Source organism: Oenanthe melanoleuca, chromosome 1A (genome assembly GCF_029582105.1).
Source record: "Oenanthe melanoleuca isolate GR-GAL-2019-014 chromosome 1A, OMel1.0, whole genome shotgun sequence".
Taxonomy (NCBI): domain Eukaryota; kingdom Metazoa; phylum Chordata; class Aves; order Passeriformes; family Muscicapidae; genus Oenanthe; species Oenanthe melanoleuca.
Genome location: NC_079334.1, coordinates 58,172,689 through 58,193,879, shown reverse-complemented (window position 1 = coordinate 58,193,879; position 21,191 = coordinate 58,172,689). Strand labels below are relative to the sequence as shown.

Sequence of the window (21,191 nt, the reverse complement as noted above, 5' to 3'; positions counted from 1 at the left end):
TTACTATAATGTTCAGTATTTCTCAGAGATAGAGGAAATTTGAGGGCATTGTGTCATTCTTGCTGGGTGCCAGAAGTGTGGTACAAGTCTAGATTAAAACAACAGCTGTGCTGATGCAAAGCCCATGCAAACACAGCAGGTCTGAAATTGGCCTTTGTATAAACTGAGCTGAACTAAATTACAGCAATAGGGCATGCAGATAAACAAAGTGGAAATTCTTTAAAGCAGTTGAAAGATCACCAAAATGTGAAACACAGCTATATAAAGGATTTGTGTTTTTCTGGGGGAAAGGTATTTTTACACAAGCTTGCTTTGGGATGGAGTGCTTCTTTAAACACAAATGTAGGCTGTGCAGTGCATGGCTAGTTTTCACACACTAAAGAGCTGCATTGTGTAGGTGCCAGTCTACTATGTGTGCAGGAACTCTGTTTAGGATGGATTAATCTGTGTGTGCAGACAGCCCCACAAAACATTCTGAAATATCCCTGTTTGGGTCTATGGGCACTGCTAAAATTTCTAGCTGTAAAGTCATAGGTGGATTGTAACAAATGGTGTTTATTGTTTGAGAGTTTTAATGTTTGGGTTTTTTTCCCCCCCAGGTTACAACAAGACTTTTACAGTTTCTCTAGAAAGAACAGGATCTCATCAATTGAAGGAAGTTGCTTTTATGAATCTTGGTAGGTTACTTGTGTTACTTTCCTGTGTGATTCTTGTGTAGTAGGGAGACAAATGGCTAACTCTTCTCTGGAAGGAAAGGGGTTTTTTTTCTTGACTTTAGGTAGCAGTGTTATTTTGCTGCTTTTCCTTTACTTGCCTTTTGTATTTGGCATTTGATATTGCAATGCCTCACTATTAGTAAGCAGCTTTCTCTGAAATCATCTCAGAATCTGTGCTAGACACCAGCTGCTGAGTTCTTGAGTATCTCAAGTTTCTTAAATCCTCTCCTGGAAACCCAAATGTGCTGCTAGTATTTCCTGTGTTCATACAACAGCAGCTTTTAATTAACTCCTTTTATATTTCCTAGATATAATCAATTCCTCACAGAGAAGTGGGCCAACGAGAATCATGTGAAAGAGCCTCTTAGAGCAAATAGGTGATCAAGTGCTAAATTGACCACTGTTGTTTCTTTAAACAGACTATTATGTGGCTGCTTATTTGCCTGGCCAGTTCCTGCACCTCCTGAACATTCAACATCCTGACCTGCTGTGCTATAGTTTATTTCTGACAGGTATAGTAAAACTGCTTTAAGTAATTTCATTGTTCTTGTGGAAACTTACTCATATCTCTTTACATGAAAGTTGTATTTCTTAATGTTTCCTTATGTTCTGACAAGAGAAGGGTACTGAAAAAATAAGAATGACGTTTTTGCTACTTTCCATTTTAGAAAGAGAAGCTTAACTGGCATTTCATACTTCATGTATTTCATACTTCTTGCTTGTTATGAAATGGAAGAAGACCTTTCACTGAATTTGAAATTCTCTGCCTTGGTTTCATAGTTTCCCTTCCCTCAATTTTGCCCATGGTTCTTGGTCCTCCACTGTTTTCAAATTTCACATGAGATGTAAATTTGATTTTACATTTCCTTCCTCCAATTGAGTTGCTCTAAATGTGTGTGTTTGGAGGGTGTGGGGAAAGGAAATCTGTGTTTCCTTTACCTGATCAGGCTGATGCAATTTAATTTAGAGTCTCATTTGAGATGCATGTTACTTCATTTCCAACAAACACATCGTTGTGGGAAGTGGTTTATTTTTGGAAGTGGGTTGACTTTGTTTGAAAACAGAAATATGTTGCTCTGATTGGGTGAAGGAGACATAAATTGTGGAGACTGGTGCAGGAGCAGCATCACAGGAAGCTAGTACCTGTTTCGTATGTGTAATGAAATACTGTCCTGCTAAAAATGAGTGGAAAACATCACTGCTGGGTGCTGGGCCTGATTTCTCTGATGCAAAGGGTCTGAAATACAGTACCTGTATGGTACCATGGTGGTGAACACTAGTACTAGCATAAAATGGTTTTGGTCTGATGCTTCAGTGAATAATCATTGAGAAGAACCTTCCTGTTCTGGCTATTGGGATTAATGGCAAGAGATCCACCGATATAGAAGTTTGTATCATGATTCTGCATGGGAGCAGTTTTGACCTGCACAAGATGTACCAATAGGTGCTAATTCTAGTGTTGAACTTGTGCTACTGTCTTTGTGCTCTGCTCTGTTCCATCACATGTACTCTGATTTGCCTTGGAGCAGCATTGTTAGCCTCAAATCTCTGCACCTTCTCTATGTCAGCAGTGGGGAAGGAGAGAACTGAGTATGGACTGTGCTCCTTATCTGCTTCCTTCATGGAGCCAACACCATTCCTACTTCTCTTCATAATAGCATGATACCAGGGCAGGCAGTGCAAGAGGCAAACTCTTTCTTACTGCTGGGGCCCTAGGAGTCTTAAGAGAAATACTGGTAGCAGGCAGATTTTATGTTCTTACTCCTTTTTGTTCTCAAACCAATATTCTTCAGGTGAGGATGCAAGAATTGACACGTTACAAAACTGTTCCATCCGGTGCCCATGGATGTCAGCAGTCCTGGATTGCAATGCAGGAAGTCTGCATGATGTGAGCATCAGTGACAGTGCCTTGCTGCAGTTCCTACAGAGGAGCAAGCGAGACTGTGAGAGATTGGCAGCTCTGCATTGTGCCCTGCTCTACTTCCAACATACGGAAGGTTTGGAAATGCAGGTGGGAAAAGAACCTCCTCTAATTGCTTTTCCAGTGACTGGTATCTTATACAAAGCAGGAGCAGGGCTTGAATGGTATCAGCCAAAGAGAAGTCCCAATTCACCTGGCAGTGCCAAGAGGCTCATCAGCTGGGCTGCTCCTTTATCAGTCCAGGCTGTCCTGAAAACATTTGTGTCTCTATCACTACTCCATGCAAAGTGTTACTACCAAAACCAAATTTTCTGTATTTTCTTATAACACTTGCTTTAAACAGAGAGATGTGACAAGCTCCCTGTTCTCATTCTGACAGATTATTCGGTGGATTTCTGAGAACCTGTCAACATGTCATTCTTTTGACCCCATTCAAGAATTTATCATTGGTAGGTATTTCTTTTCCTGCATGCTGAGTTTTCCTGCATATTCCAGTTGACACTGAAGAAGAGGCCATGGCAGTACAAATTGACTCTTATTTCTGAACTTTTTGTTTATGATTTGTGTTAACTAACCTGCATTTTGTGGCATTAAGGGACAATCTAAGAAGATACTTAGATATCTCAAAATTGTCTAGATCTCAGATTGGCAGTAAAACTTCAAATGCATTTTTCTCTCTAATGGAACAAATGGATTTATCATTATTTTAGATCTCTGGAGATTGGTTCCTCAGCTCCATTCTCCTCTAGCTCTAACCCAAACCATTTTTTTCAAAAGGATTTGGCTTATTATGATACTCTCTTCCAATAGTTGGTTTCTCAGTCTAGCCAGTGCAGAGTATTTGTACAAAGGACCCCTGCAGTGCTGAGCTGCAGCCAAGCAGCTGACCCAGCCCTGCAGCCATCTGTACTTCTCTTCCTCCTTTTGTGCACAGAATGGGACCCGTTCCACATTGGAGGAAGCTGTTTCAGAGACAGCAGCAGGATTTGTCCCTAAAACAGTGTCAGATAAGGAACAGTGAAGCCTACTCTTGTTAACTGATTATACAATCTTGCCCTTATAAATCTTTTTATGTTACATTCAGCCTCCCTGTACTGCAGAATGTGTCCAGAAACTCAGAATCTGGATAAACTCCTGCCCTACACATCACTGCATGACTGGATTGGGGTAAGAGAACAGCTGGTACTTTAATTAGTAGCTAGAGGGTCTGGTATTTTATCCCTTAGTACAGCCTATAGCTTGTCTGTCTCACCTTTTCATAGCTATGCTCCAAATTAATACCTTTATGCCTGTGTTTTATGCCTATTTTAGTTTGCCAAGTCTTACCCTTTTGTGGTGCTTTTTTCCATGAGTCAAATTTTTTGTCAGCAAATAAAAGCATTTGCAAAACCAAGAACAGTTATTGTCATTCAATGGATGGTTAAATATATCAGTTTTCATAATGAAGTATCAATTTATTCCTTATCATATGAGGTTTATAATGAATACAGAATAAATTTAACCAGCAAAATCATGCAGGTATTTCCAGGACAAACAGGATCAGTAGAGTTAAGATTTACAAGGAAACTTATAAGAAGTAAAATAACTTCAAGCAAAACTTTACAGTTGGAGCAAATAATGTCTTAATTTCTCTGCTGTGACACTGTTCTAATATTTTTTTTTTAAAATAAGGAGACAGTTTTGGCTGGCTAGCTAGTTTCACAGAGGAAGTAGATGATGGAGATTCATTTAGATGCCCCATATTCTATGCTGAATTATAAGATTGTAAATAATTTGTCTGTATTTATAGGTTGTCCCTGGAGTAATATGTGCCACAGAAATTATTTCTCTACCTGTGTTAGAGGTAAGTTCCAGTAGAAAACCACTTTTTTATTTGCAGATTAGTAGCTGCTTTTTTTGTGAGTTGGGAGTGTGCTGAATATAAATGCAGCAGTGTCATCACTATCCAAAAATAGATGTGAACAGAAAATTGCCCTGTTGGAAATGATTTATGCATTTACTAAAATATAGTTAATCAGACTCAAAGATGGTGGGGTTTTTTTCCCCTTTCTGAAAACATCTCTGTTCAACAGGGGGGATTATCCACAAATTAATTCTTATTAATCAGACTGGTACCAATTCTCTTTATCACTTTGGTAGCTGAATGCAGAGGTGGCATAAAAGACAAGTAGGATTTCTACATGTGTCTACATATGCTCACTTTGAGGGCTATTTCATTGTCCTGCCATTGGTGTGCATGGTTTGTGACCCTCTCATTTTGTTTTGTCCAGAGCATCCTGTGATTGCACATATGTCAGGGCTTTGGCTACTAAATCTAGACAAATTCCTGCACAGCCTGGAAAGGGCAGTGGGCTCTATGGGGAGAGCACAGGCTGTTTGGGTAGGAAATTGTACTTTCTGTTGAAAACAACATGAACAATTCTTCCCATTCCACTCCCTCAGCTCCAGTTTAGAGAAACTCTTGAAATTTTCCTAAGCACTCCCCTACAAATTCTGAAAGAGAATTTTAATAAACAGTTTGTTGAGGAGAGCTAATGGAAAGAATAAGTTTAGACACACCAGCAACAGATAGGATTAGACTCTGGATACATGACAATGTTGTTCCATGTAGCTCTTTAAAGATGTGCTTATAATTAGTGATAAAGCATCACTGTTCATAAAACCTTTTAAAAATCAGTGAAATTGCCCACTGCTCTTTCACTCTGTAGCAGTGCACAGAGTCCAGTGCTGCACAGATTCACAGGGCTGCTGTCAGGGAATCAAGTTTTACATGCTTTGCTTGGAAAGGCTGCCCTGAGAACTAGGACACCTGGGAAAATCAGATCTTGAGAAAATTTGTGTGCAGATAATCCCTGTAATTCACTGAGGTCAAAGTTAGCAGGGCTTTAATTTGTCTGAGATTGAACCTCAAGCCCCTGGGGGTGCATGCCTTTAGCAGCTATACTTCCTGATTGTGGAACTCATTTCCTATTTCTGTCTGAAACCTAAACAGATTGAAAAGGTCAGAGTTGAGCTAAAGACAAATATTTCCTGCTACTTTTGACAGCAAATTGCTCTGACTCTTGCATGAGGACAAAGATGCTAATGCACAGGGTAAGGTTTAATGCTCTGGCTGTTTTGCACCACACCAGTGTCACAAACCCACCACAGCTTCAGTGGTCAGCTGGTGTTTCAGTTGGTGCATGTTGTTGGCATCAGGAGCCAGACCCTGGTTACAGATCTGGTTCTGCAAGTAGTATTTCTGTTGCAGAGATATTATGGCATTTCAGAAAAACAATGGTCAATTGAGAATCTTTTTGGAGTTCTCAAGCCCATGAGTTGTTGAGAGCTTTTGGGAGGGCTATGTCCATATTCACATTAAAAATTTGTGCTATTTGCGTATCAGGTGTTTTATCACTAAATTCCTGTTCATCAAGATATACTGAGAAAGGGAGGACAGGTAGTACAATTGTCCAAAAGCTCTACATAAGGATTGCAATTAATAAGTCTAATTTTTCCCCCCTTTTTACTCACAAACAAAACTTGCAGTGGTGCAGATAAGTTCAATCAGAAAGGGAGAAGGCAGGAGGAAGAAGAGAAATAAAGAAAATAGGTGGAGGTCCAGGGGAAGAGTGAAAATATACAGTGCAAGAAATCCTGGTGCTGGTCAGAGCGCCAGGAAAGAGTTTCTCACTTGTGCTGTGCTGAGCCCTGGGGTGCAGAGTGATGTTTTACAATGCTCTCTGAATGCCATCACTGCTGGGGAGACACAGCACTACAGTCCAGAGAGACATAGGCCTCTTGAAGGCTTTTGTTACCCCACATCTTTTCCAAGAGGTGTAGCAGAGAGCTCTCTATCTTCAGTTAAAAACCCACTACTTATGAAAGGCTTCAGGGGAGCTTTTCATGGATTGCAAACTGGTAATGCCTTGCTTTGACTTCTGGTAGTAAAATGTCTTTTAGGTATCATGCTTAGATGTTAATTCTTGACTCTCTAGAAATGTCTCCCAAATAAACACCTAAGATGAAGAAGCCTTCTCTTTTTAGTCCTTGCCCTGATGATTCTCAAGAAATAATAGATTTAATTGAAAAAATCCTTTGCTTTAAACTTTTGACTTTTTAATGAGATCTAATACAATGCATCTTTTTGGGATTAAAAGTAGACAACACTCAAGTCTATCACTTCCTGTTAGAGATTTCATAAATGAAAGAAAATTGCTGTCTTGCTTCCCCCTGCCACATATCCAAGCCCAGTGTGGCCTGAACAAAGTTTTGTAGTGGAAATGCTGTTGCATGGATTGGTCACTAGATGATACCCTTATGCTGTGTTTAATATTTCTCTGGTTTCATTTTGGTAATATTTAGGAAACATTCTGCAGTAGTAGATTGTAGATCTCATGAGTTAGGTCTAACAGAGTGAACATATAGTGCCATATGTGATTCTAGTTTGCAGCTGCTAAATATAGCTAATATGAAGCAAAACTCAAGATTTATTTTCTCTGCTGCAGCTACAATAATAAAGTGACAATAGGCACTGGCAGCAAGAGGAAAGTGGCTGGCAGGACTGAGTCTTTGAAATTTATTTTCCTTGACAAATTATAGTTTATAGTAGGAAGTGGTTTCTTCCTTTTGAGGTTTTCTTTTAAGGTTATTGTTATTGTAGGATAGTTGAGAGGAGAGAGCAAAACCCAGTATGTTAGTGGAAGTGGAGAAATATTGTGAACTCAAAACCGTCTTTATTCAAATGTTGTTACTGTAGTATCTGTGTTAGGAGATAATGTATATTAAAAGGGGCAAGAACAGTTTGTACCATCTCTTGTTTTTTAAAACTGTCAAAAAGAACTGCCTTAATCTCATCTCTTCCTCAGCAGTGATTGCATCTTGTCCCCTTATAAACAGCAGCTTCAAATTTTTATACCCAGTCCAAGAACTAGCTCAGGAAACTGTTGTGCTATTGTTTAGATTTTGTCCTCCTGTCTGTTTCACAGCTGAGTTTAAATTAATTTTAGCATTAGAGTCAAATGCTTCAGCATTGCTATGGAAATTTTTAGATTTTGTTTCTTTTCTGGGATGAAGCACTGTTACTTGGGGTTGGCAAATGGATGTTTGCAATCTAAGTATTAATGCAGCTTGAAAATAGTGGCATCCTGCATCTGTTGTAGCCATGGTGATATTCCTCCATTTGGAACTATTAGAAACCTGAAATGGGATTTATTTGACCTAATGTAAACATTTTCATCTAAGTTAGTAGCTTAAGGCTCTTTTTAGAGTCAGAGGAAGTGTAGACAATATGGCCAGTGTAGTCTGTGGTGCAGTTCTTCCCATCTCAAACATGTAAATAGGTCAGATGAATCGTGACTCAGAAATACTTGTTTCTTTCCAGGCACCAAATCTTGACCTCAAGTCAAGTAAGTGCTGCCACTGCCATTCCATCAAGAGAAATTAGTTTTGGTGCTTTGGTTTAACTTTTTTTCACTTAGATTATTTTTACATTAATCACGTCTTTGCAGTCACTTAGTGAGAGGGTGATGAGGTATTTCTTTAAGAGGGCAGTCGGTATTGTCTGTATTCATGCTTTCTCTGCAACACTTGCAGTTCCAAAACTCCAAAGGCTTCTGGGAGAAACTCAACTCAAACTTGGAGAGTGTGAAGTATGCAGAGCCACATTTACACTACCACAGTAACGTGCTCAGGAGGGAATGGCGTAACCTTTCAGAAGAGGTGAGTGAGAGGCACTGGAACTGAAACACTGGAGCTCTCCACAGCTGCCTCTGAAATGGGTGTTTTAAAGTCAAGCCTTTTCTATTTTGAAGATAAATAAATGGGAATCTGATTATTAGAAGTGCAAAGACTTGCAGTCATTTCACCCAAGGTGATTGCCTGTACGTTTTGTTCTCTCAAAATAATGCAAGAAATTAAAGAAAAGCAGAGCTTGCTCTGTATTGTCATGAGGTTTACATGTGTGTGACTGCTTATGGTACTTGCCCCACTGTGTTTTATTTCCATTCAAAGAGAAAACCAAACTAAATTCTGTTAGGGAGTATTTTATTTGGTCTTCTGTTTTGTTAATTTTGGGATTTTTGTTTGTTTACAAACCAGAGAGAGGAGAGAAGAACCACAGCATATTTGAGAAATATTTTTGAAAATGCCAAAAAGTATGTACTGGTTTCTATTATATTTACTTCTTCTTGTTTTGCACAAGTATGTTGGAGGAATTAATGTGCCATTTAATGAATCGATTAGGTATCTGATTAGATATCTTTAAAGAAGATCCTGGTGAAAATCAGTTATTTGAATCCTTGAAATCACTAAAGCATGATCTGAAATACGGTCCTCTAGAGCTAGGGAATTTATGGTAGAGGTGAAGTTATTCTCATGCAATCTAGACAGAATTTTTTTAATGCTATCTAGTATTTTTACTACATTTAGTCACATGTACTGTTCTCAGATTTCTTTAGCTGTGTTTGAAAGATCAAAGGCTCATTAGAATTTTTAATGATGTTATGAAAGCCTTTAGAGTATTGCATATGAAACACACTGATTTTTGTTTCAAACCCCAGGGTGCTTTCTCATCTGGACACTTGGGACTCTGGTAAGTAAAATTTTTCTTGATGTAGGCCTTAGCTGTAAGACTTAGGTTTTTTAGAATATTTCCATCCAGCTGTTGTTTGCTAAAAATCAGCTGCTATGGGTGTTTTCAGAACAGAAGAGTTTGAGGATTTTAGAAGAGAAGAAAACTTTCATGTACTGACTAGGAAATGCTTGAAAATAAAGTCCCTAGTTCATATTGGATCTAACAACATAAGCAGTAAAATTTGGTCTGCTAAAGGATATCTTCTTCAGGATTTTTCTTGTGGAGCAGAGTATCCATGACACTGTGTTACTCTTGAGTCTTGTCCACTTAGTCAGTCCAGCTGCCTTTGCAACATCAGAACTTGTGCAGGAGATTAGGGCTGGTGTAGAGAGAGCAGGTGTAATTAATTTCCTTAGACCAGAAACACTTGAGATTTTTTGATGCTTTGTCACAAATAAGTAAAACTGAATTTAGTAGTGTATTATGTTCCTGCTGTTCATACATCAGTGCCTTCTATGTGCCCTGCCACTGTGTGCTGTGACATGATGCTGATCTAAGTGCTGCTTAGTCCTTTTATTACTAAGAATTTTCAGTGTACTCATTTCCAGCCCCTAACAGCAGTTATCAATGTCACTGCACGTTATTGCAATGGACTCTGACTTTGAGAGACTTTGTGTCAACTTTGTGATCCTCAGCTTCTTTTCAAAGGTGTTTATTGATAAAGAAGTCAGATGTTTAACTGTTACTAGGTAATTTTTAAATAGCTGCCAGCCAGTAACAAGCATCAATGTAGTGTTTCTCTGTAGATTTGCCCTTGAGTCCTTTAAAATCATGCAGTACAGGCGTTTGTGCTACTAAGTGGTGGTGGTGTAAATATATTTGAAGGTGAGCAAAAATAGGTGAAAATTTTGTAAGAGTTCAGCACTTGGTTCCATAAAATCTTGAGTTGGTTTTATCTTTATCATGACATAGAAGATTGGTTTTCTTCCTTTATTTTAGTAGACAGGAAGCAATGATTAGGAAATACAGGTTATTAATTTCAGTAGGCACTGTAATCTCCTTCCATTTAGTTAAAGAAATTGTGTTCTTTTCATAGTGGTCTGCAAATCTGAGTAACAGAAGCAGCCAGACCATGGGAGACAATCAGTGGGAGGTGATTCCCTGGACTATTTACTTTCTTTTAGCCATTTCCTTGAAAAACCCATGCAGCTGCTAGAGTTTGTTTGTAAATGACAAGATCTAAGTAGCACATTAGCTCCGCTGTTACTAGAAGGTTCTCTCTGCCTCTTTGCTCTCTTGAGTCACCACACTTGATAACTCTGACTTAAATATCAAAGAGAAGAAGAGGTGGATGGCAGATAAAGGGTTATTTTCCATTTTTCAGTTCTCTTATTCAGTCCATGGTCTTTCAGTGTCTCAGTTCTGCAGCTGAGTAGGTAAAACCACAGCTTCTGTTTGCTTGTCTGTTCCTAAGTACTTTTGAAGCTGGTTGAATTCTTGTGACATTTCTATAGTGCCATGTCCTTGAATGATTGTTGCTGTTTGTTGCAGAGGCGAGGCTGGTACCTCTCTTTGAAGAGGAGGATTATCAGCAGCAGTTGCTCATGGGACTGGTATGTGCTTTTGTCAGTGTGCACTAGGGGACGCACAGGCTCCACCCATGTGTGAGGAGTGACCAGAAGTTCCAGTGCTGAGTGGAAGCTCACTCACAGTAGCTATGGGGCAAACATGGCATTTCCTAATTTATAGAGTTCATCGTCATGATATTATCTTAGGTCATCGTGAGACACAGGGGGAAAACAGGAAAAGAAAGTTGATTTGTCAAAATGCTTTTTCCTAGTATAACTTTGATTAGAAACTGGGAGGACACCTTAACCTGTCAGTTATTTTTGGACTACTTTATGCCTTTAAAACATATATAAGTGAATTCCTCCCTCACCCATCAATTTGATGCACAGAGATCTTCTTGCTCCTCACTTCTGATACTGCTATGGCCATTCTGAGGTCCCTTCTTCTTTTGCACTGTTTTCCCCAGTGATCTCCCTAAAGGATCTACCATCTATGTGCTTCTGGGCAATAAATCCCAGACCTGTCTCAAATCCCTACCTGTCCTCCCTCTGTCTAAATACACATCTTGGCTTATCTTTTGTTCACTTACTTTTAAGATCAAACTCTTCAGCACGCACTAGAAGGTCTGAGCAATGAAGAGCAGATCAGCACTGTCCTGTCTGTTCACATCTGAGGGAAATTTTCCTTCTTTGCAGTTGTCTCCCTGTTTTCAAGTTTTGCCTCTTATTCTCTGAAGCTTCTCTGCATTCCTTCCCCTTCTTTTATTTAGACAGATCCAAAAAGCACGTCACTTTGTCTATGCCTTCCTCATATCTGTATTGCTGTCTTGACACATGAGATTAATCTACATATAAGTTCCTTGAGACAGAGATTTTTATTTACTCCAGTTTCACTCTGATCTTCTTAGTAATTCTCAGAAAAGAGCCAGCATGAACTTGAGTTTCGATCTGAAGCTACATGAGGTCAGCAAATATTTCAGAAAGGAGAATAGGGAGTGGCATGGAGTGTATGTTAACAAACACCCAACGTTAATGATTTCACAATTAATGTTTAACCTGAAATTGCCATTAATCTCTCTGGTTCTCAGATAGTTTTCTCTCATAAAATCTCTCAGGTTTAGTTGTTTGTAATAAGTACTTATATTCTTAGAATTCAATGTTCATATTTAAATCCTTCTTTCACCCTTGGCTTTACACAGAGAGGTGTGAGAACTGTAAGCTGTTTCTTTTCAGTATCATGGAAAGTTCAACTTAGTATCAATTTTGCTGAATTTGCAGCACTTAACCATTTTGAATATTCACATCCGCTGCTGAGTTTAGCAAGATTGTAGAGTAGCTTGGGATCTCTGAACTGGAGTTTTGTAATGGGGAAACGTTTTGTTGAGCCAACCCTATTGATCAGGCCCTACACCTGCTGCAGCTTTTGTGCCTCTTTGAAGATGCCCAATGACAACAAATTGTCGTTTTTTTTTTCCCAGATGGTTGCTCAGTTGAAGGATCACCTTATGAGACATCTACAATATGTTGGAAAAAAGAAGATTGACCAAATAGTTTTGGATTATGTTGCAAACCTGGTTAGTTTGATTTCATAGTCACTACTGTGAGCAAGTGTGTATTTGTTGGATTGTAGGTCCTTGGGTGTGTACCAGTTGTATATAGCATTTATTTGGTGGGAAGAAATTGTTTTTAAGATATTTAAACCTATCTTTCAGCCTAATATTATATAAATTGATAAAGACAATTAATATTGTTTAAATATTATTAGAAGAGTTGTACCAGTCACTCAGAATACAGAAGAAACTATTCCATTTACAGCTTGTGCAAATATGTTCTACCCCCAGAAATAAAATGGGAACTTATCCTGGACATTGAAGCCTGTTAGATCCATTCGGTTTCCTGTAGAGCACATTGCTGCAGACCTTCAATAATGAATGTCCCTCCAGGGGAAATAAAAAAATGAACAAAAAATGGTCACCACCACTCCTACACAGTCCCTTCAGTGGGCTGTGCATGTGACAGGAGACAGTTATGCATGAAGAAATCTTTGTAAACTACTGTGAAAATTTGCTTTCCAAATTCTTATTTTTCTGTCTTTCATCCTCTTAAGAGACCTTTAAATAGATAAAAAGCTACAAAAACCATAACTGTTGTGTGCAGAAGTTATGTGCTTGGTTTTTTCTGTCTCAGGATCATGTCCTTTAAGTGCAGAATTCAGAGTCCTCAAAAACTTGCATGGCAACTGTAAATACTATTCTTTGTGCCACCCCTGCCCCAGTGTTCAGTAGAAACTCCCCCCAGTGCTGTTTTCTAGGGATGAAAACCTTGGGAAACTTCCTTGAGGCTACCGATGTCTGCATCTCCTCCAAAGTCATGTGTGAGTCAGTTGCTCTGTCAACGTCACAGCGTTCTCTGAACCATTGCAGGCCCCTGCTGTTCCTGACTTTTCAGGCCTCACTTTGACAACTTCACAAGTTTTTTTCCCTGGTAATTGGCAGACTTTTATGTATCTGTGTAGGAAAGAAACTAAAACTAGTGGCTGATTAAAATAGAAACAGTATAACACAAACCAAAGCTTTGCACCTGAAAATGGTGCTGGAAAAAGCCCAAGTGGAACACTTATTCTCCTTTTATTTTATTTCTCATAGCAGTTGGTTCACTTTTATTAAAAACAAAGATAAAAAATGTGAAAACATCTATTCAACCTTGATCTTGATCTGCAAGGCTAAATTATTGTAGACTAAATTTTGCAGAACAAATCTCAGCCCCTCCCCACAAGCAAACTCTCAAGACTAATTCTCTCAGTTCAACTGACAGACTTATTCTGAGAAAAGCTAAACAAATTTAATATGCCTCTAAAAATTGCTTCTGCTTTCTGCTGGTGCATCTTAGATATTTTTTGGAAATCTTTAGAAATTATTTCATTTTTAAACTTACATTTCCCCTCATCCTAATTAGAGACTCTTATGTCTCAAACCTTTTAATATCCTAAATGTTTGAGTCTTCCTTAGTTCTCTGTACCATCAGCAGTGAGTAGCAGAGCTATTGAAACTAATGAAAGAGGAACAGACTTGAAATTTGTCTGTTTGCTTTCATAAAATATTTTGCATTACATTCAGGAGCCCAGGAGTGGCTGAGATTAGGCTCCATGGTGTGTAGTCACTATGTAAATCAATTGCAGCAGAAGTCAGAGAAGCCAAACACTGAGAGTTCCTTATGAAACAACAGGCAAAGGCTGGTTGCTGTAGAGAGCTGTGTGTTCTTGTATACAGAGGAGTAATGTGGGGAAGTGTAAATAACACAGTGTGTTATTCCTTATTTGCTGAGGAGCTCTGCAGAGCTGGAGCATGCCTGGTTCCCAGTCCATGTGCCACCTCTCCTGCAGTGGTTGTTGTATGTCCATAGGCTCTCTCCTCTGCAATCACTTTATCTTAGCTTTGCTCTGTATGTTTCTCTCACTCTTTTCATTTTAGTGAGACAGGAAAGAGGAGAAATAATTTACAGAAGCAGTGTGACATTTGCTGCCCTGACAGCAAGTGGAAGGGGAGGCAGGGTGAGCAGGCAGCCTATGGCATAGGAAACAGGCAGACCTGAATAAACTGCACGTTTTCCCCTGACATCTGTGGCCAGCTGTCATCCGATGTAGGCTCAGCTGCAGAGGAACAAAGACAGACACCATTTGGATTTGAGTTTTTTCAGGAGGAGGAGGACTGTGTCATACTACTGCACAGGAGGGGATCTGAAAAGACAGCAAGACCTTGTCTCACTCCCTTTTCTCCTTTGCTCCTGGTTCTTTTCTTTGGCTGCTTTGAAGTCTTTCCTGTAGAAACAGCCAAGGGAGTTGAGCACTTGTGGTTCCCAATTACTTTAGAGGAACTTCAGTTTCCTTGGCACCATTGCCTAGAACTGTAGATGTTTTAAGACAAGATGACAGCACTGTCAGCCAAGGCCCTCCTGCATGTGCTATCTTGCTGTTGGTCATGTGTTCTCTCTTTAGAGCACTCCAAGGGAAATGGCTTCATGTATGTGCCCCAAAAAATTTCTTATTTTGTGTCTGTTACTTAGTGAAAAATGGCCTCCCCTGGTATGCTTGTAGCTCTTAACTTGGCTGCCGCAGACACCACTGTTAACCATGGACAGGAAGCTGCCTGTGCTCCTTCCATCAGACAGATAACAATGCCTTTCTCTCTTGCACGTTATCTTGTGTGTTACATTCTGGAAAAAGGATTGAGATGTGGGTTTTCTTTCTGTATGTATTTTCTGCAATGCAAAGAGTAGATGTTGATCTCCAAAGCAAGTTGTGCTGTTAGTGAAGGTGTCACATCACAAACATTCATGTATTTAAGACACAAGTATGTTGTGATAGCTTGGGTGATTATGACTTAAGAAGCTGTTAGCTTTCTGTTCCCTGTGAAAGCTATATAGTTTGCTGTGTTGTTAAGAAAAAAAATACTTATTCTGGAGTAGCATACTCTTGAAAACCATTTGTGTTGCACAAATAATAACTGGTGATTTTGGAGCTTGTAAGAACTTTCACTTCAACACTGATCCTTCAGATCCAGCTGCAGTTCGTAATGCAGAGGTCTTAGCTGCACCCTCTGTGCTGGCCAAAAGTGAAACTCATTCCAGCAGCAGAGTGATTCTTGTTACTCTTCTGTGGAAACTGGAAATCCTTCATTTGCTAGAAAACTTGCTATACTCTAGAAAGATTAAATTGGATCTTTCCACTGTATCTAGAAAGTGTGGAGATGGCAAGTATCAGGTAGTTATTTTGCATCAGGTGGCTGTCAAGCCTTGCTCAAGTTGTGGGTGAATGGGAAAGATGCTACCTTGTAGAGCTTTCTGGCCAAGGTACAGAGGAACCCTCAGGAACAATACTGAAGATGAATATTCCAGTTCTGGCCTTTGCATGCAGATCTCTCCCGTGTGTCCTGTTTCTCTCTTGCTCAGAGCCTGTGATGAGTCAGTCAATGGAGAGGGCAAAGTCTATGAGAGGAAAAGAGAGAGGGGAAAGCGTTCCTGGATTCTGACCACCTGGAGGGAAGAAAAGGGTTCCTAACTTCTTGTGACACCTCTTTGCAGAACAGGGGTCAGACTAGTTTCCTGAGTTTTCTGGGATAGATTGATTGCTGTGCTTTGAGGGCCAGAGATAAAAGGCGCAGAGGAAGTGTCTCAGTCGTGTTACTGAGATGTGGAAGTGGTTACACATGACAGCCATGAGGAAGTTATTTCAACTCTTCCGTGCGTGGTTTCTCTTTCAGCTGCAGAAGCTGAGAAGGCCCAAGTGAGAACAGGGCTTGTGGCTTTGGTATATTCTGTGTGTGGTGAATGTCAGTTTGGCAGCACAAAGAACAACAACATGGGCCAAGGGATTGTTTTACTTCACCAAGGACAAGAAGGAAACTCAGTAGATAAGGAGAGGCATTTGCTTGTCTCATGTTTCCTCCTTGCCAGGACTAGATCTGGGATTCCTCCTGCAGACTTTTCTTGGCAAACTGAACATTCCACTGTCTTCAATGTTATCCACTTTTGCTGAGCCCTTGGGACTGTTCCTTACCAAATGCTCAGCCACTCAGACATGCTATTTTTGTTTTCATGGCAAACAGATCTTTGAGAATTTGCTGCAAGAGCTTGAAATCAAATGTATTCAAGAAGCACAGTTTGTTAAGTTTCAGTATGTCTTGCATGATGCCTTGATAAGCTGGAAGCACTTTAAACTGTTGGAATAGGGCAATTCCATTACAATTCAAATTTTAATAACTTTAAATTTTAAGGCCCTAGAGAAAAAAAATGAAGACTTAGTAGGAATCCCATGAGAAGTTTTAACATAAACTGGTGTGTGGAATGAATGAAGGCCAAGGGCCTGCTGTACACAAGCTCCTGGAAACATCCAGTCTTCTCTTTTTTGTTTTAGCTGAATCTGGTGCATCGAATAATGAAAGATGTTTGGAAGAGATACCAGCTTCATTCCTGTATCTTCTGCTTGTGAGCAAGTGATTTGTTAAAGTTTTCAGCCTGCCTTTATGTAATGATTTTGGTCCTCATCAATAGTACTCCTTTGAACAGTCAGTGCTTATGCTGCTGTCAGTGTTAATGTTAGTCATTTACTCATCCTAAGGATTCTGCTGGCCCTCTCTAGGCCAGTGTAAATATTAACCACACCAGCAGTGTTATGGCTGGAGTTCAAACTTGCTGAGTTTGGAGTGTTCCTCAGCTGGGTGGTGGCTGTTAAACACCTATAAAAGCCAGGTCACTTACACCAGCACCCTTTTACCTGTTGCAGCTGATTCCAGCTACTGCCAAGAGCCTTGTAAATGTGCATCTGTGTGGGGGGAGGAGACAGGGACACTACAGAGACTTTGAATGTCTGCAGCACTGAGCAGCTGGTGTTGGCTGAGACACCTCAGTAAACAAGGCAGCATCCCATGGCCCTTCACTCCCAGTATGGCAAATTGATCCTTTCTGCAGTAGAGTGTGGTGCCTCCAGTTCTTAATGTGTTGCTACTTTGTTAACTGCAGTGATGAGAGAGGAAGTGCAGGAGAGTTTGCGGTGTTCCACATCATGAGTCGGATTCTGGAAGCAGCAAATGGCATGTGCATGCCTTTACCTCCTGGTAAGTTCTGTCTTTTGCTCTTTTAATCATGAGTGAGGAAAGCAGTGCTAGTAATTCCTCCCACCATAGCACTGTTTGCAGCACATGTGTCAAGTTAGCTTTGGCAGTATTGACATCTCTTCAAGTCAGTTATAGGGGAGAAGGTCCTTGATAAACTTGTACAAATGAAATGAAGCAAAATCAAATAGTTACTAGAAACAGAGAAAACTAAGCAGAGGTTTCCAGTGGAATGCGTGGGTGCAGTCTTATCTTAGAACTAAGGTTTAGACTCTGATCACATATATATATATATATATTTAGACAACTGGACTTCAGTGTGAAGAACTACAGAAGAAAATCCTATCCTGTAACAGATAGTTTTTTTTCTTGCTCTTGCCCTGCTAATAATTTTCAGTTTTTTCCTGAAGGGATTACTTCCAGCCTTTATGGGAAAGCTGGTCTTGATAGTAGACTATCATTTCCTAGAGCTCATCATAATTGTTTACAGCATTTTCAAAGCAATTGCTTGTTTTCATTAGGGAAAGACATCTTGGCATCTTAATATCTTATTGTTTTCCAATTCTGTTTGAATCTTTCTGGGTTTGCTTTCCTGATCTGTCTTTGGTCGTTGAAACTGCTTTTGGTATGAGTTTGTCCCTCTGTGTGGGCACAAATGGTGCCACACAATAGTGTTACATGATAACATCATCTGGCTGAAGTGTTAATGCTGCCTGTGTGACATCCTGACATTCTGAGGGTAGTAAGGCCTCAGGTTTTGATTAATTAGGAAGAGAGAGGGTGATAAAAGACAAATTAATAGAACAATATATAAGATATCAGATATATATCAGATATAAGGTAACAGCTTATGATGTTTAGTGTCCGTGTATGACTTTAATGACTGTTTTCAATCCCCTTGGCTTTCTTATTTCTGACAAGATTGTACTTGAGAGGACTTAAAGGATGTTTAAATAAGACTACCTGACTTGACAAATTGATTTTCTCACCAACTATAAACAGAAAAAAAAAAATCATAAGTCAAGGGAAGTGATGGCTTTAGCTAAAGTAATTCCAGTCTCTAATAGAGAATTAGAAAAAACCTACATAGAGTACCCAACAAGTTTGTCTCTTTCATAGGTTTTCACACTCTGCACCTGGGTCTTGGTGTTCGATGCCTCCCTCTGCACACCCTCCTGCACTATATTGACAATGGGGTCTTGCAATTGACAGAAACGTGTGTCAGGAAATTGTTGAAAGGTACAGTGAACATGGTGTTTTATTTGTTATCAGCCAGCTAACTAGAAGTGTTGTGCTTCAAGCCACTTGGACACAGGTTTGATTGCCCAGGACTCAGCTCTTCTTAGAGTGTTGTTTCAGTGAGGGCTGTAGCTGATGGTGTTGCTTACCTGAAAGGAGAAAGTTAGGGCTCAGGCTATGTTATTGGCCTTACCACAGCACACAAACAAATATCTGTGTGGAGAGAATTTGAGTTTGTAGATTTTTCCACTTGAGACTTCTTAGAAAAGCAAATACTAAAGATCATCATAGGATTTGATGGGGAATTTCTGTGACTCTGAAAGTGCACACCTGTGTGTGAGGAAGTCAGTCTGCTATGCAGCCCTCAGCTTTTGCTTTATGTTTGGAATGAGAGGAACAGGCCTGTCATGCTGACCTCGTGGCTGGGAGGCTTGTGGAGCAGATGATCTTGAGTGCCATCACATGGTGTGTGCAGGCCAACCAGGGATCACACCCAGCCAATGTGGGTTTGTGAAAGCAGGTCCTGTTTGAGCAACCTGAGCTCCCTCTATTACCAGGTGACTCACACAGTGGATGAGAAAGGCTCTGGGTGTTTTCTGCCTGGACTTTAGTAAAGCTTTGACACCATTTCCCACAGCATTCTCCTGGAGACACCAGCTGATCATGGCCTGGGTGGGAGCACTGTTCACTGGGGATAAAACTGGCTGGAAGCTGGGCCCAAAGAGTGGAGGGGAATGGAATTACATCCAACTGGTGGCTGGTCCCCAGTGGGGCTCCCCAGAACTCAGTATTAGGGCCAGTCCTGTTTAATATCTTATCAATGATAAGAGGACAAGAGGATCAAGTGCTTCATCAGCCATTTTGCAGATGACACCAAGCTGGGCAGGACAGAGGTGAACAGGCTGGATTGATGGGCTGAGGTCAATTGTGAGGTCCAACAAGGCCAAGTACCAGGCCCTGCCCTTTGGCCACAACAACCCCAGACAGCATCACAGGCTGGGGCAGAGTGGCTGCAAAGCTGCCAGGGGGTGCTGGTCAGTGGTGGCTGAACATGAGCCAGCTGTGCCCAGTGATGTGCTATTTCTCCAGTGTCCAAGAAAAGGGACAACAAAATATGGTGTATCAATCTGTGCCTGATCTTTATAAATGAAATATTATAAACTTGGAGAGTTGTACGTAGTCAAAGTGCATTTGAGCTCCTGTATAAATTGTTACATAAAATGGTGAAGTTATGGACAAATGTACAGAAATATATTTGTACACATGATATAAATGTAAATAACAGCCCTTATTTATGTAGCATAATGCAAATAATAGTCTTTAAATTGAAATTTTCATTTCACTAAGGAGGTGATTTATTCAGAATGTCTTCATTGAAAGTTGAAAGTTTGTTATGTGATTACTGTTTGTTTGATTTCCTTTTTTCCCTGTTGCTTATAGATCTGGATGACACTGAACAGAATGAAAAGCTGAAGTTTAGTATTGTCATGAGGCTTCCAGAGGTAACTAATGACTTTAAATGTAATTTCTTGGATTTTTTAATTGATAGGAAATTCTTCCTTGTGCATAGGATCAAACCAATGGAAGATTTGGCTGTGATTCAGATAGAGCCAGATCCAAGTATAACCAGAGCATCCACAGTTTCTCCATCTGCTGCTCCTGGACTGTAGGATACCATGATAATTTAAATTATAGATTTGTCCATAGTGTTTTACAAAGTCTCCAGAAGTTAAAAAGACTGACATAGTTCTGCTGAGTACTCATTCACATAAGGCAATGAGGGTTTAAAGGGGGTTTATGGGGGTTTTGTGTGTGGATTTTAGCATCCACGGAGTCTTTCTTACTTGTGACTCTGTGTTTGGTTCTACACACTAAAAAAAATATGCTCAAAAGCTGGTACAGTAAAAGCTGTAAAGTCATATTGTACCACAGCTTGGTGGCAGGGGTGAATTACAAGATCTCCCCTCAGTTAAACCTCAGTCTCACCCACTGACAAGGTGACTTGTGTAGCCACAAGAGCTGGTTACTGGTCCTCCATAAAATGTTCCAGCAGAATGGGAGATTAATTTCTCCTTCTCCCCTCTTGCTCTTTGTGCACAGCACAGGACTGCAGGGGAAGCACAAGATGTCAAGAAGCAGAGGAAGAGCAGGGATCCCCCTCAGGGAATGCCTCACTGCAGAGCAGGCTTTTCTCCACATGAGTCACCCATTGTTTGCTCCTTATGTGCTGTCACTTTATAGTTCAAATGGCCAGAAGTGCTGCTTGGGTTTTCCTCCAACAAAGGCTTCTTTATTTGGCAGCAGTTTTGAGAAAGGGTAGAGGAGGAGAACTCCACAGGATGTTCTTTGTCCTCTGTGTCTTGTTTTGGGCTAGGACTGGTGAGCTGGGGTCAGCACGGGGCCCCTGAGTTGCCAGCCCTAGGCCTGGTGCGTGGGGAACTCCATTCCAACCATGCTCTGACGTGAAAGGCTGAGCTGGGAGAGATTTAGGGAACAACTACTGCTAGCTCTGCACAGTAGACTCAGTGCTTTATTGTATCTATTTACAGCTTTGGAAAAAAATGCCAGGAATAGTGTGTTTGCCAG

General features: G+C 40.3%; 1 protein-coding gene across 2 annotated transcripts in view; it reads left to right on the top strand.

Annotated features, from left to right (window-relative positions):
• The window catches only part of GSAP (gamma-secretase activating protein), a 44,520-nt gene that overhangs the window by 20,111 nt on the left and 3,218 nt on the right, over positions 1-21,191 (top strand). The window contains exons 14-28 of one of the 2 annotated variants that reach the window (XM_056507309.1): positions 600-677; positions 1,136-1,228; positions 2,510-2,727; positions 3,017-3,086; positions 3,722-3,804; positions 4,427-4,480; positions 8,212-8,337; positions 8,716-8,771; positions 9,177-9,208; positions 10,742-10,803; positions 12,237-12,332; positions 16,670-16,740; positions 17,275-17,369; positions 18,486-18,605; positions 20,046-20,107. In XM_056507309.1, the coding sequence (XP_056363284.1) occupies positions 600-677; positions 1,136-1,228; positions 2,510-2,727; positions 3,017-3,086; positions 3,722-3,804; positions 4,427-4,480; positions 8,212-8,337; positions 8,716-8,771; positions 9,177-9,208; positions 10,742-10,803; positions 12,237-12,332; positions 16,670-16,740; positions 17,275-17,369; positions 18,486-18,605; positions 20,046-20,107 (1,316 nt within the window). The remainder of the gene's footprint in view (positions 1-599; positions 678-1,135; positions 1,229-2,509; positions 2,728-3,016; positions 3,087-3,721; positions 3,805-4,426; positions 4,481-8,211; positions 8,338-8,715; positions 8,772-9,176; positions 9,209-10,741; positions 10,804-12,236; positions 12,333-16,669; positions 16,741-17,274; positions 17,370-18,485; positions 18,606-20,045; positions 20,108-21,191) is intronic. The other variant, XM_056507321.1, reaches the window with a different exon arrangement.